Source organism: Phyllostomus discolor, chromosome 7 (assembly GCF_004126475.2).
Source record: "Phyllostomus discolor isolate MPI-MPIP mPhyDis1 chromosome 7, mPhyDis1.pri.v3, whole genome shotgun sequence".
Classification (NCBI taxonomy): Eukaryota; Metazoa; Chordata; class Mammalia; order Chiroptera; family Phyllostomidae; genus Phyllostomus; species Phyllostomus discolor.
Window position 1 is genome coordinate 50,889,197 of NC_040909.2, and position 15,993 is coordinate 50,905,189.

The 15,993-nt window shown below is 36.1% G+C and overlaps 1 protein-coding gene across 1 annotated transcript in view; it reads right to left on the reverse strand.

Moving 5' to 3' along the window:
* Window positions 1–15,993, reverse strand: part of DNAH12 (dynein axonemal heavy chain 12) — a 275,242-nt gene that overhangs the window by 176,250 nt on the left and 82,999 nt on the right. The window contains 18 exon segments of the mRNA XM_028518986.2: window positions 995–1,009; window positions 1,011–1,115; window positions 1,453–1,623; window positions 1,625–1,699; window positions 2,022–2,044; window positions 2,047–2,121; window positions 2,124–2,259; window positions 2,510–2,662; window positions 9,053–9,225; window positions 9,461–9,617; window positions 9,915–10,034; window positions 11,973–12,043; window positions 12,046–12,254; window positions 12,350–12,372; window positions 12,374–12,472; window positions 14,987–15,021; window positions 15,024–15,095; window positions 15,098–15,179. Coding sequence (XP_028374787.1) covers window positions 995–1,009; window positions 1,011–1,115; window positions 1,453–1,623; window positions 1,625–1,699; window positions 2,022–2,044; window positions 2,047–2,121; window positions 2,124–2,259; window positions 2,510–2,662; window positions 9,053–9,225; window positions 9,461–9,617; window positions 9,915–10,034; window positions 11,973–12,043; window positions 12,046–12,254; window positions 12,350–12,372; window positions 12,374–12,472; window positions 14,987–15,021; window positions 15,024–15,095; window positions 15,098–15,179 — 1,794 coding nt within the window.

Sequence of the window (15,993 nt, forward strand, 5' to 3'; positions counted from 1 at the left end):
TTCAAGGAGTTCATCATCACCAAGCCCTTATTTATGAAATGCTAAAGGGACTTATCTAAGAAAAGAAGATAAAGAAAAGACCATGTATAGTAAAAGGACAGCAAACTCACAAATATCAACAACCACACCTAAAGCAAAACCAAAAGAAACTAAGTAAACAATTAGAACAGGAACAGAACCACAGACATGGAGGCACATGGAGGTTAGCAGCAGGAGGGTGGGAGGAGGAGAGGAGGGGGAAAAGGTATAGAGAATAAGTAGCATAGAATGTAGGTAGAAATCAACAGGGGGAGGGCAAGAATAGTACGGGAAATGTAGAAACTAAAGAACTCATAATATGACACATGGACATGAACTAAAGGGGGAAATGTGGGTGGGAGGGGGTACAGGGTGGAGGGGAGAGAAGGGGGAAATGGACAACTGTAATAGCATAATCAATAAAATATATTTAAAAAATTATATTTTGATTTTATATTATATAACAGCTATAAACAGAAGGCACTTACTCATATATATGTGTATGTGTCTATATGTACATATGTGTGTGTACATATATATACCACTCATATAATGTCTATAATTTAAATGGAATTGGCATATGATTTTTTCCTTTAAAAATGCAGCACATTACTTAAATTCAAGAAACAAATCCTTATGTTAACTATAAGATGTTTTATCACTTTCAATTTACCATTTTTTTAGTGGCTGAAGTATATGACAGTATTATGGTATATATAATAGTGGTCATTATAAATCACAAGATAGAAAATAAAATACATATTCTTACAACAAGCATTATTTTTTACCTGAACCTTGTAACCTTGGTATTATATAACAGAAATCACTAAAATTTACTTATTTCATATTAAAGTGACTAAAATAATGGTTTATCCTCCAAACAGAATAATTTCACCTCATTTAATACAACTTTATAACTCTTGGGTCATCAGATAAACTTATTTGCACAATAAGTCATTCTCAGAGGTTTACTTACATGATAGTCAGCTTCAAGGAAGTTTAATACCAGGAAATAAGTCACTAGTTATTCCATTAAATAAGGGTATATCATGTGATAAAAACTTTGGTTCATTTACATCTTTAATTGATCGAAGAAGCTAAAATCATCCAAAAAGTGTAATATTAAGTTAATTGCCAGTATTTGCCCTCTCCTCCCCATGCCCAAAGTCAAAGTTTCTATTACATTGTTCCATGGAATCTCCATACAGAAAAGCCAACACTGCTTATCAGGCCAAAAGGTCTTTACTTTCATATAAAGCAAAATGAATAACATAACCTCTAAACTACCATTTCAACACCATATAAAAAGGCTCAAAGCAAGAACTCCCTTTTTTGCCTTTTTATAGTTCCTGATCAACTTCACCCCCCAAAATTATCTTGCTACTTCCGTTGCTACTCAGGCTTTCTTTCACAATGTATGTACTTAATACTTACAAGTATATCTTCATTTTCATCTGGAAATTTTAGTTTAAGGTTTCCAGCAGCTACCAAAACTGCTTTGACTGCTCGCATTCCATAGTCATAATGAAATTGTGATGAGAGCTGCTCTGAGCAAAGCCTGTAGGTCATTACTATCTTCACAGAAAGAGGTTTTGCATTCAAAAAATCCATAGGAGTACAGGGAGATTTCTGCTATGAGGGCATAGTTTGGAACCATCATAGCTACTGTTCTAAAAAGAACCTGAAATATATAATAAAGAAATATATTATTTACATTAAGTAAACCATTTTTAAAGCTGAGCATAAGCACCCAAAGATAATGTGCCGATATTCAAGTATATTCCCCCAATGCAACATTTTTTCATTAACTCTATAATTTTTCAGTAGCATGTTAATAGTTTTATGTATTTTAATATGTTTTAGATATCTGGAAAAAAACTTTGGAAGTTTAACATACAGAAAATGGAAAAGGGAAATTACAAATACATGTGAGAAAATACACCATTTTGAGTGAATTATGCTGTTACTTTTGATGAACAAATTTACACTCGTAAAAATAATACCTTAAGATTGTCTGGCAATTCAGACGTCCTGCATAGCCAGGATTCATGGTGATAGCTACAAAACAGTTTGGATTGAGTTTAAGTTCTGTCCCTTCAAAAGAAATACTTCCAGTTTCTGTTGAATGGCTCTCTGAATGCAAAGAATCTGTTGAGCCACCACCGACAGCACTTCCAACTCAATTCGATTAAATTCATCAAAGCAAGCCCAAGCACCAGAAGAAGCCAATCCTTTAAAAAACTAAGGACAATAAAAGGGAGAAGATTTTTCTTAGGAAAATGCATTGCTTGTTAAAACAAGTATTTAATCTTTTAAGTCAAAGTTGAAAGTTAAGTTTATTAAGGTCCCAAGGATATAACCAATGTCTTTACACCTAAAACCAAGGTTCAAGTAATGCTTAAACCATATTTAAATGTTTAAATATGAGTTTGGTTCAGTTTATCCAGTCAGACCTAGCTGTAAGTTTGTAACATTTAAAATGTAACTTTACCTTTCCCATTGCTAGATAATCTAGGCCATCTGAACAGTTGAACACCACACACTGTACAGCAAGAGCTTTAGCCAAGTCTTTAGTGGTTTCCGTTTTTCCCGTGCCTGCTGGCCCTTCTGGAGCACCTCCAAGGTTTAAATAGAAGGCACCTATCTGAAAAGAAAAATTTATGTGAAAAGAAATCCATGTGCAACTGAAAAAAAACAATTTAGACAATCACTTGCAAAGCAGATTGATTTAGTTTTAGTTGTAATGTTAGAGAGTCAGTAATACAATTGTATTGTTCAGTTAATTTTTAGCACACAATTTTCTAGCTGCACAACAGTTTAAAAGTTTTTAAAAAGGGAAAATATATCAAAACCTCCTTATCTTCTAACACTTTATATGTACTCCATTTGCCTTTAAAAACAAAGAGAGAAGCTAGCCTTGAGGTTGTTAAAATTTGGTGAGAAAGTTTTAATTAGAAGTGGTGTGGAGGTGATTAGAGTACAATAATTACAATCTCCTGAATAGCCTCAAAGAGTGTAAACACCTGAACGTGAGTGCTATGAATAGGTGCCAATCAGTTGGAAGAGAAACAAATGACCTATTATATAATTTTTATCTATGAGCCACCCTGGCTGTTGACCCTGATAGTCTTGCCTGTGCTCTCCATTTTCTCCATTACCATAACCCCCGATCTATACTTCTCTTACCAGTAGTATGCTTTCTACTTACATTACAGTTAATTATATACATTTCCCCTCTCAATTAGTCTTTTTAAAAATATTTTATTGATTATGCTATTACAGTTGACTGATTCCCCCCCTTCACTCCCCTCCACCCTGCACACCCTTTCCCACTCACATTCCTTCCCTTTAGTTCATGTCCATGTGTCATAAGTTCTTTAGCTTCTACATTTCCCATACTATTCTTGCCCTCCCCCTGTCTATTTTCTACCTACCATCTATGCTACTTATTCTCTGTACATTTTCCCCCTCTCTCCTCCTCCCACTCCCCTGTTGCTAACCCTCCAAGTGATCTCCATTTCTGTGGTTCTGTTCCTGTTCTAGTTGTTTGCTTAGTTTCTTTTGGTTTTGCTTTAGGTGTGGTTGTTCATAATTGTGAGTTTGCTGTCCTTTTACTATACATGTCTTTTCTTTATCTTCTTTTCTTAGATAAGTCCCTTTAACATTTCATAAAATAAGGGCTTGGTGATGATGAACTCCTTGAACTTGACCTTATCTGAGAAGCACTTTATCTGCCCTTCCATTCTAAATGAGAGCTTTGCTGGATAGAGCAATCTGGGATGTAGGTCCTTGTCTTTCATGACTTGGAATTTCTTTCCAGCCCCTTCTTGCCTGCAAGATCTCTTTTGAGAAATCAGCTGACAGTATAATGGGAACTCCTTTGTATGTTACTGTCCCCTTATTTCTTGCTGCTTCTAGTATTCTCTCCTTCATTTTTACCTTGGCTAATGTAATTATGAGGTGCCTTGGTGTGTTCCTCCTTGGGTCCAACTTCTTTGGGACTCTCTGGGCTTCCTGGACTTCCTAGAAGTCCATTTCCTTTTCCAGATTGGGGAAGTTTTCCTTTATTATTTGTTCAAATAATTTTGCCACTTATTGCTCTTCCTATTCCCTTTCTGGTACCCCTATAATTTGGATGTTGGAATGTTTAAAGATGTCCTGGAGGTTCCTAAGCCTCTCCTCATTTTTTTGAATTTTTATTTGTTCATTCTTTTCTGTGTGGTTGTTTCTTTCTTCCTTCTGGTCCACTCCATTGATTTGAGTCCCAGTTTCCTTCCCATCATTATTGGTTCCCTGTGCATTTTGCTTTATTTCACTTAGCGTAGCTTTCATTTTTTTTATCTAATTTGTGACCAAATTAACCAATTCTGTGAGCATCCTGATCACCAGTGCTTTGAACTGTGCATCTGATAGGTTCGCTATCTCTTCCTCACTCAATTGTATTTGTTCTGGAGCTTTGATCTGTTTTTCGTTTGGGCCATTTTTCTTTTGGTCTTGATGTACCTGTTACATAGTAAGGGGCGGAGCCTTAGGTGTTCACCAGGGTGGGGCAACCCAGTGGCTGGGTTGTGATGCTGTATGTGGGGGCAGGGTCTGAGAGGGAACAATGGCATTTGCTCCACTCTCTGTCGGATTTCAGTCCCTTCCACCACTTCCCTGAAGCAAACTGGGCCCTTCTGGTGCTGGTTCCCATGTGGGTGGGCTTGTTTACATTCTAGGACCCTGTGGGTCTCTCTGATGAATTCTCCCCTGAGGCTGGGAGTCTCTCCCTGTACCTCAACCCCCACAGGTGTCCCCAGTTGGTGCCTTGAGGCTTTATTTCCCGGCACTAGGACCCTGGGTTGCGCAGTCTGTCTCACTCCCCAGCCTCACCTGGTTTATCTGCATGTGAATGTGGGACCTCCCAATCCACCAGCCACCTTGCACGCCATGCCTCACATCACAAATGCTGCCTCGCTGGGTCTACCCATTGCCACTCCACACCCGGGGTCCGCCCACAGTGGTCTTGCACACCGGGTGTCACCACTTTTTGTGTCTCGACTGCCCTCTCCCAGCTGCCTGACTCCACCCCACCTACCAGTCTGGATGAATGTTTCTATTTTAACTTCTTGGTTGTCCGACTTCTATACAGTTCAACTTTTTGTTCTGGTTGTAATTTTGTTTCTAAATTGTTGTTACCCTTATTTTGGTTGTGTGAGGAGGCACAGTGTGTCTACCTATGCCTCCATCTTGGCCGGAAGTTTCAATTACTCCTTAAGTTCAATAAGCACCACAACAGTATCTGAGTACTTTCTGGCTCCCCACGATGACTAGAACAGTCACTGAACATTTTTAGAAGCATATAAATAACAGTTAACTCTCTAACTATGGAGTTTGCTTCACAAAAATCACCATTAGAGTTTGTGAAACTTAACACCTTTTTGGAAAAATAAGGTTAAGGGACACATGTGTACACATGGGGAGGCAGGGGATATATGGGGACTCTTATACTTTCTACTTAATTTTGCTGAGAACCTAAAAGTGCTCTTTAAAAAGTTTATTTTTTTTGGACTTCCAGCAAGATGGAGGCATAGGTGGATGCACCATACCTCCACACACAACCAAGATTAGAACAACAACAATTTAGAGCCAGAATAATACCCAGAACTGACAGAGAATTTATCTGAATGGAAGTCAGACAGCCAAGAAGTTGAAGTAGACCAGTTCATCCAGACCAGTAGGAGGGGCTGAGAGGAGGAGCAGGTGAGAGGAGATTGGGGAGAACTGGGTGTAAAAGGCAACCGGGAGCACGTAAGCCTTCCGGGACTCAACAGTGGACCCTGAGTACACAAGTGGCGGCTGGCAGACCCAGTGAGGCAGCATTGTGGACCAGGGCAGAGCGCACAACCCAGGATCCCAGAGAAGGGACTGAGATCCCAGGAGAACGGAGCTACCGCCATTGTTCCCACCCCCGCCCCCGCCCCCACATGCAATGCCACAATCTAGCAACTGGGGTGCCCAGCCCAGGTGAACACCTAAGGCTCCGCCCCTCACTGTAACAAGAGCGGCCAGACTGGGGAAAAAAAAAAGGAGAGAGAGACATGTCTCCAACAGAAGAACAGATCAGTCCCCCAGGACTCATCCTTTTGAGTGACCAAGAAATAGCCAATCTATCAGATGCACAGTTCAAGACACTGGTGATCAGGAAGCTCACAGAATTGGTTGATTTTGGGCGCAAATTAGACGAAAAAATGCAGGTTACCATAAAAGAGATGAAGGAAGATGCACGGAGAACCAATAGTGAAGGGAAGGAAACTGGGACTCAAAATAATAGAGTGGACCAGAAGGAAGAAAAAAACAACCAAGCAGAAAAGAATGAAGAAATAAGAATTCAAAAAAATGAGGAGAAGCTTAGGAACCTCCAGGACATCTTTAAACATTCCAACATCCGAATTATAGGGGTACCAAAGGGGAAGAGGAAAAGCAACAGATTGAGCACGTATTTGAACAAATAATAAAGGAGAACTTCCCCCACTCTGGCAAAGGAAATAGACTTCCAAGAAATCCAGGAAGCTCAGAGAACCACAAAGAAGTTGGACCCAAGAAGAAACATACCAAGGCACATCATAACTACATTAGCCAAGGTAAAAATGAAGGAGAGATTCCTAGAAGCAGCAAGAGATAAGGGGACAGTAACCTACGAAGGAATTCCCATCAGACTGTCAGCTGATTTCTCCAAAGAGACCTTACAGGCAAGAAGGGGCTGGAAAGAAATATTCCAAGTCATGAAAGGCAAGGACCTACATCCCAGATTGCTCTATCCAACAAAGCTCTCATTTAGAATGGAAGGGCAGATAAAGTGCTTCTCAGATAAGGTCAAGTTCAAGGAGTTCATCATCACCAAGCTCTTATTTTATGAAATGTTAAAGGGACTTATCTAAGAAAAGAAGATAAAGAAAAAACATGTATAGTAAAAGGACAGCAAACTCACAATTATGAACAATCACACCTAAAGCAAAACCAAAAGAAACTAAGCAAACAACTAGAACAGGAACAGAACCACAGAAATGGAGATCACATGGACGGTTAGCAACAGGGGAGTGGAGGAGGAGAGAGGGGGAAAAGGTACAGAGAATAAGTAACATAGAATGTAGGTTGAAAATAGATAGGGGGAGGGTAACAATAGTATGGGAAATGTAGAAGCTAAAGAAATTATAAATATGACATATGGACATGACTAAGGGGGCGGATATGGGTGGGAGAGGGTTGTACAGGGTGGAGGAGAGTGAAGGGGGAAAATGGGACAACTGTAATAGCATAGTCAATAAAATATATTTTTAAAAGTTTATTTTTAAATAAATAAAAATATACCAATGAAAATAATATTTTTACTTTTCTGAAACAAAACAACAGACATCTAAATAAAGGCAATATCAATAGATATTTTATCTACCTTAAATTTATGGTAAATGCTCCACTTTTAATATTCATTAATTTGATTCCTAGAAACTTTTCCTTTTATAATTTCAAGAAAATGCTTACAAATGTGTTGTTTTTATTGCGATTGTACTAGAAGACTTCTTGGTTTTTCAATCTTGTATTGGATACAAGTGTTTAATGTGCTTCTGATTTTACAACTCAAAGTTGTTACCTTCTACCTTGAAAGTATTCATAGCTTTTGATTTCACTGAAGTCCCAGATAGGACATAGAAGCTTGAGATTCACTTATTCAACAAACATTTAAAGAGTAATTATGTACTTGTGCACCACTAGAGAAGAAAACAAGGTAGACATAGTCCCTGCCCCCAGGTAACTTCCTGAGGAATGAGAGGGTTTGGTGAAACATTTTACTGTAGATGCATTAGCACCCTACCCAGATTCCCTTACTGGCCTTTGCATCCATCCCCCAATTGCTGTGAGTACCAGCTACAAATAGCTCCCAACTGTTCTTTTCTCCTGAAAATTGTTCTCAACTAATAGAAGGTTCCTCGCTGGCAAGTACCTGAAAGCTCACTTACACCCCTAATCACAGGTGACCCATAGCCAATGACTATAAAATGGTATAAAAACCACACCCCCATTGCCTTAAAGTGGGATAAACTTTGTGATGTCATTCATGCTCCAAGCTCCCTTGAGATCAGGCTAAGGGTACATATTCAATGAAATCATATCTTTCCTTAGCTTCCCCACCCCTGCCCCCCCCGCCCCCCCACCCCGCTTTGGTTTTTAGTAAGAGCATTCCCTAGTTAATCATTTGCCTGAGAATCCCCATTTCATCTCTGCTTCTAGATAATTCAAAGGCACTTTAGTTTTTACTTACTCAGCACAGGTGGATTGGGGTTTTTTGATGCTCCTTCTCAATTTCCAGGTAGGTTGCCAGATTTAGCAAATTTAAATCTAGGATGCCCAGTTAAATTTGAACTTCTGATAAACAATAAATACATATGTCCCGTGTAATATTTGGGACATATTTATACTAAAAATGTATTCGTTGTTTATTTGAAATTCAAATTTATGCAGGAGTCCTGTATTTTATCTGGCAACCCTAATCTCAATGTTTTTTTTTAATAGTTATAGCTCTATCTTCCATAGCTTCTCAACAAGCACAAACCTCAACACCAACCCCTACATGTCAGCTCTCTCCCTCCTATTCAACAGAACTAATATGGAGTTCAAAGGTCCAAACGCACTTTCCTCATCTTCCTGTCATCTCTCCCAGAACTCCACTGCAAATAATTGATACCATTTTCCAAAGCTCTTGTTTTTTTTAAATCTCCAATATCTTCCTTTTTCTAATTATCTCCAATAGGAGCAACAGATGCTTTTCAAACATTAGAATTCAAACATACTTACGTTCTACAAAAGACCCAGAATTAAATATTCATTACTATAATTTTACATAAAGGAAATTTGGAATTAGAAAGGAATACCTGTATTCAATTATCACTGATAAGAGAATAAAATGAGGATAGCCATGTTAAATTTGGACAAGAAAATCCAGTACCACACCAAAAAATAATTTTAATGTGTGAATTAAAAGAATTTAAATGCTTACCAATGTTCTGTAGCATCTGTCAGTTAGAGGAGTAATGACAAGTCGAGGTGAGTTGCCAAGATATTCATAAGCATATTTTACATTGCAATTAATGATACGAACTCGGGCATTCTCATATTCCCAATAATATCGAAGCTGAGCAAGCCACTGGAAATCAGTATCATGCGAGACACCTAAAAAGAATAAAATAAAACAAAGCACATGACCCTGAAATGTAAATAATTTAAATAATATGTATTTTATCATCTTATATAATAGAAAATAATTATTAAACAATTCATGTTTTTCAATTTGTAGGAAAGATCATATAAAGTAAATTATGTTGAAAGAGAAAAATATGTAGTCTAAGTCTTTGTTTCTAGAAGCTATTGTATTTTATCTTTAAAATTAAATTAAAAAGTCACATACCCATATCAATCATGTCCATGACCACATCTCTAGCATGGACATCAATAGTAACCAAAGCCCCCAGAGTAGTCCTGGTCTGCTTCGAAAGTTTTCCTCTTACCAGCCCTACAATATCATTTAGTTGATTCTGAAGTTCCTTATAGTACTTCTTTAATCCCTACAAAATTAAAAAGCAGTTAAAGTAATGTTATATAGTACCTAAAATATATATTTTATACAGTTACTCTTATACAAAACAATTCTGACTTCATAATATATCCCAATACAGAAACTAATTAATGAATAGAGTGAGTTTGTCTAAGCCTAGTATAAAATATAATAAGTTTTCAAATAATTATAAAATTTTAATGCTATATGCAGAAATTTGGGTGAAGACTGGCTTGACAAAGAACAGATAAGCTAAGAAACACAGTACCTAGAAAAAAATATTATTTAAAATCAAATAATGCTTTACCTTTGTTCCACCACTTATAACTTCCTGTGTCTCAGAAGTCCAGAACATTTGAGAAACACAAAGAACAACTTGGCCAGGCCACTCTCGAACCCAGTCTCTTCTTGCAGAGTCTGGATAAGCCTGAATAATTAAAAAGCATTTCTAACTTTAAAAGATTACTACAGAAAAAATGCTAAATGCCTGACAATAGAGAAGTGCAATATTTGGTACATCATAGCCTAGAATATCACATGGTCAAGAAAATTTTATATGGCTATTTAAAATACCTGAAAATTTATTTATAAATTATGATTATATTTTTACAACATTTATATATTTTTATATTCCTTTGCTGTGGGGAGTTGTCGAGTTTTCTAAATAAAATATATAATGCTTCTATTATATAAAATGTAAGTTTTATTGAACTGTAAAAAAATAAATCAGTTTAATAAAATACGTATATTGTCCTGGCTGGTGTGGCTCAGTGGATTTAGTGCCAGCCTGAGAACCAAAGGGTCACTGGTTTCAATTCCCAGACAGGGGCACATGCCTGGGTTGTGGGCCAGGTCCCCAGCAGGGAGTGTATGAGAGGCAACCACACATTGATGTTTCACTCCCTCTTTTTCTCTCTCTCTTCCCCTCTCTCTAAAAAATAAATTTAAAAACTCTTAAAAATATGTATATTGATGCCAAGATTTAATCGAAAAGGAGACTGATTATACAATTTAGTAGGAAAACTGGACTAGTAGTTAGAACCCTCGTATTATTAATCCATAGCAATTCTAAAAACTTGTATGACCAGAGCATACAGTTTGAATAATCATATATTTGTTCAGTTATAGTTGAACAATCTGTGCTTTTGAGTTCAAAGTATACTTCCATGTCTTTCTAACATTTTATTGTATTTAAAGGAATCGTGGGAGTTAAAAAGTAATATGCTTCAAAAGTAAATGATAATAGGAGGTCCAAATCATAAAGAGGAAAAAAATAACTGTAGAACAACATATGGAGTTGATGCTAATACAAACTATAAATTTAATACAATGACACCATCTTTAATATAATAAAACCCTCTTCAACATGCTTTAGATATAAACTTAAGGACATAAATATATTATTATTAAAATGCCTTTTGATTAGCAATATTAAAAATAAATGCAAATGACAAACTAACAAGCTTCAAAGTGGGATGAGATTCAAAGAATGAATGAACCATTGCTAGGTAAACAGAAGATAAATTTCTATCCTTATTAAGGAAATACTTTCATGGAAAATGTTGATTCTTTCTTATGTATTTTAGCTTATTTAGAGTCATAAGTAGAAAAGAGAATGAAAAAGTCAAGGTTTATTTATGGGAACACTAAAGCCGAACAGAATAACCACTGCAAGAAAATGACCTTCACAGGGCTCTTGGTGAAGGAATAAGGATACCTCACTCACATAAAGTGAGTAACAAGATATAAGGCTGCAATGGCTTTTAAAATAATTTTTTTAAAACTGCACAATTATTCCTTTGTGGTCCCCCAAAACAAATATACTGAAATTTTTCACTCAAGATTAGGTTCACTGGATTAGCATAGTGCCTATGTGTTATATTTCTTTCAAATATATATCCTCCTTTAATGTTCATTCAATTCATTTTTAAAGTTTTTAAATAATAAAGTGTAACACAGCAGTAAGGGAACAAGATCACACATTTAACACCCACATTTGAGGTTATTTCTGGTCACAGGGCCTTCACATGGGAAACCAAGATGCTCTTTTATTTGCTCTTTACTTGGTTAATTCCTACTTGTCCTTTTGGTCACAGTTTCAATTTCACTTCCTCTGACTGCCTATTAGTAGAACCATCCCCCATAATACACCTTATTATTCTTCTTTTGTAGCACTTAATCATGTATTATCATCAATTCTTACTAATATTATATTAATAACAATATTAGAAACAGAGAGTAATAAAATAATAAATTGTTGTAAATAGTAAGAATTTTAAGTGTTAATTTACTGGTACCCATTCAAACCCCCTCAAAGAAAACATTTATAGAATATAAGGTATATATTCAATACTAGGAAACACACCAGTCTGGCTGCAGCGATCACATCGTGAATACTCCGAAGCATTAAATCTTCCACTTGAATGAGCCACTTTCCACAGCGCCTCGTGCTGCAGATGTGGAAATAAGTGCAATGAGCTCCACACGCTCACCTTCAGAGCTATACATGGCCTTAATGTCCAAATTGGGAAGGAACTCCAATTTGGCAATGCCCTCAAAACATTTCTTTAAATGAGGCTGAACTCTAAGTGGATCTTTGGTCTCTGACAAAATTTCTAACATTTCATCATTAGATAAGAAGAAGAAACTAAAGAAAAACATGAAAATACAAGTGCTTTAGTTATAATTCATCATACATTAGAAAATACTTTCAATTAGAGAACAACTGATTATCCATCATACCGAGGGAAGAATAGTCGTTTTTTTTTCAAGATATGCATTAAGCCCTTTCATAATTTTCTCCAAAAGTTCATTGCAGTTCTGTAGTTTTTCCAATAAACCTGTTAAAGAAGTAGCAGCAAGAACCTAAAAGAGACATATTCATTCAGTTCATCACTTATACACCAGAAATTGTAATTGTAAGACCTAAACATTAATCTATATTACATGTCAAAAACTGTTAAAATGCCAAAAGGTTTATGAAATTTGTCATAAATGTTTTATAATGGAGAACTATTAAATTCAATAAATCACAACTCTTCTAATCCAAAGATGCTAGTTACAAATGAGAAGTTATGACTATCATGCATATTTTCATTTCTCCTATATTCTTTTGAGTGATATGGGAAGAGTGTGTTAAGTTGGTGTATGATATAATTTTTACATTTACAGCTATCAACTATAAACTTCACAATCTACATGAGTTGGCAAACTACATCCCATTGGATAAATCCAGCTTGCTACCAGTTTTTACTTTTTTCAGTTTATGAGGTATAATTAACATAAAAATTGTGTATATTTAAGGTGTACAACTTGATGTTTTGATGCACACACACATTGTTCTGCCAGTTTTCATATGGGCTGCAAATGAAGAATTATTTTTATACTCTCAAAAGGTTAAAAAATTAATATAATATTTCATGGCACATAAAAATGTCAGTGTCCATACACAGTTTTACTGTAGCACAGACACATCCATTCAGTTATGAAGTGTCTTGCTGCTTTCTTGCTACAATAACAGCAGAGTCTACTAGTTATAAAGAAAAAAAAAACCTATGTCCCACAAAGCCTAAAATATTTACCATCTGGCCCTTTGCAGAATAAATTTGCTGACTTCTGATCTGCCAGAAATCGTGTCTTACAAATATTCTAATGTCAACATATTAGGCCAAATCCTTACAACTCATAAATATCAGTATACTATTTATTCTCAATAAGTCCAGCACAGCTACTTTTTCATCCAGCATTGAAACAAATTATTTGTTAAGTTTAACACTAGATTTTAAGAAGTGGACATATATTTATGGACTTGCCATAGTGTGTATATGAAAAATACATAGTATGTCTTTCAATATTAGATTCACATTCAACAAGGTGCTATACTCACTAGGAGAGAAATAGCAAGGGAGACCAACTAAGAGAACTACAGATTCCTTTTTCCCTTCACTCTCAAGCAATAAAAACATTGAATGGAATCACCTGCACTACTTATTATCTCTCTGTCTTTTCCTCTCCATCTCTCTCCTGTGTGTTTGTGTATGTTTCTCCATTTTATTTTATTTCACTATTTATTTTACATGAGGAGGGGAGCAGTAAGTATATATCATAGAGTAAATTAAATGTACATGTGAAGCAGCTCCACCATCCAATAAGGGGTTAATATCCAAAAAATATAAAGAACACATACAACTCAACAACAAACAAACAATCCATTTAAAAGATAGGTGGAGGACCTGAACACTTCTCTCAAGAAGACATACAAATGGCCAACAGATAAATGAAAAGATGCTCACTTCACTAGCTATTAGGAAAATGCAAATCAAAACTACCATGAGATACCACACCTCACACCTGTTAGAAGGGCTATTATCAACAACACAGGCAATAACAAGCGTTGAAGAGGCTGTGGAGAAGAAAACCTCATCACTTCTGGTGGGAATGTAAACTGGTACAGCCACTATGGAAAACATTGTGAAGGCTCCTCAAAAAATTAAGAATAGAGCTACCATATTACCCAGCAAACCCTCTTCTGGGCATCTACCTGAAAAATTTGAAAACATTTATTTGCAAAGATAAATGCACTCCTATATTCATTGCAGCTTTATTCATGGTGGCCAAGACACGGAAACAAGGAAAATGTCCTTCGATAGATGATTAGACAAAAATAATGTGGTACATATATACAATGGAATACTAGTCAGGCATAAGAAAAGATGAAATACTGCCATTTGTGACAACATGAATGTACCTTGAGAATATCATGCTAAGCAAACAAGTCAGAAAAAGAACTATATGATTTCACTCATATGTGAGATATAAAACTGAAAGCAACAAATGAGTAAATAAGAAAAACAAACAGAAACTCACAGACAACAGTATGGTGGTTACCAGAGGGAAGGGGGTTGGGGGCTGGTCAAGGGGGTCACATATATGGTGAAGGAAGATGATTTGACTTTGTGTGGTGGGAACACAATGCAATATACAGATCATGTATCATAGAAGTGTACACTGGAAACCTCTATAAATAATCCTATTGACCAATGTTACCCCAATAAGTTTAATTTTAAAATAATTACAGTAGTATATCTTATGAATTGAAAGCAAACTTATTTTAATATTTTATAATTTCTTACATTTTTCCTGAACCTTCTAGTTTGTGTACAATAAGCAGGTTTTCTTTTATTCAGAAAAAAAGCATGGGAAAGGGTGGGGGGAAAAGGAAGAAAACTGTACTTGAACAACAATAAAAATAAATAATAAATAAATAAGAACGTGAAATGAAATTAATTGAAAAAGAAAAAGAAAAAAAGCAAGTGCTTTTTTTCATAGCCCAAAATAAAGGTTTGCCTTTATTTGTAAGAGAGAACAGAAACACTACACCTTTGGATCTTTTGCACAAAACTTCATGATATCCTCCAATGTCTGTCTACTGTCTGAAACTGACGTCCTTCTTCTGGCATCTGTTGCATGATATCCTCAGAACAAAAAATGGCTCCAAGTATAACCATTGAGCTTGCACTTTTAACCATTCATCAATTGTTTCTTGTATTCGAATCAAACGGTCCTCCCAGGCCTTAATGAAAAGCATAGTGTAAATTTAGTAAATATGAGTTATTAAAGAAAAACATAAATTACAGCAAGAAATATGTATTTAAAATTTATTGCTATTTTTAAATCAATGCACAACAGCTCAAGGTCATTTATGGTTGTCTCACATGGGTTTAGAAAACTCTAGGAGGTCTGAAGTTTTCTTAAATCATTGGAACTCACAACTGGAAATGACTATAATTATTTAGACTGATTTTGTAATCCCCGGGTAAATTACCTCAAGTCCAAAAAGTATCCAGGAATATACGAGAGGGAACCTCCCCAGAAAACCACAACTATCTTCTGGAGGACAGGTCCCTTGTAGTACAGGCTCCCCCTGCTAGGTGAGTGTTCTAGGAACTCATTTGTATCAGGCATTGTTGTGAGAGGCTGCACTCAGCTTCAGTGAATTTTTTTGAAGGTTTTGCCCATTGCATTACTAGAGCACCTGCCCACATGTTGCGGATTGTTCAGCAGTTTTTGACCAAAAATGGCAAGACTTTCATGCCCCGCCCTCCATATTCACTTGCTCTCACCTTAATAGACTATTTTTTGTTTCCCCAGATGAAAGGAGTCCTCAAAGGGAAACATTTTGTGAACATAAAAGAGGTGAAACGAAAAAATGTCAGTAGCACTAAAAGGCATCAAAATCAATGAATTCAAAAACTGTTTTGACCAGTGGGAAAAAGTCTTAATATATGTATTGCATCTAATGGAGAGTACTTTGAAGGACACTAAAGTTTAAACATGTAAGAATAAGCACACACTTTTTTATAAAAAATTCCAGTTTTGGGGGGTCC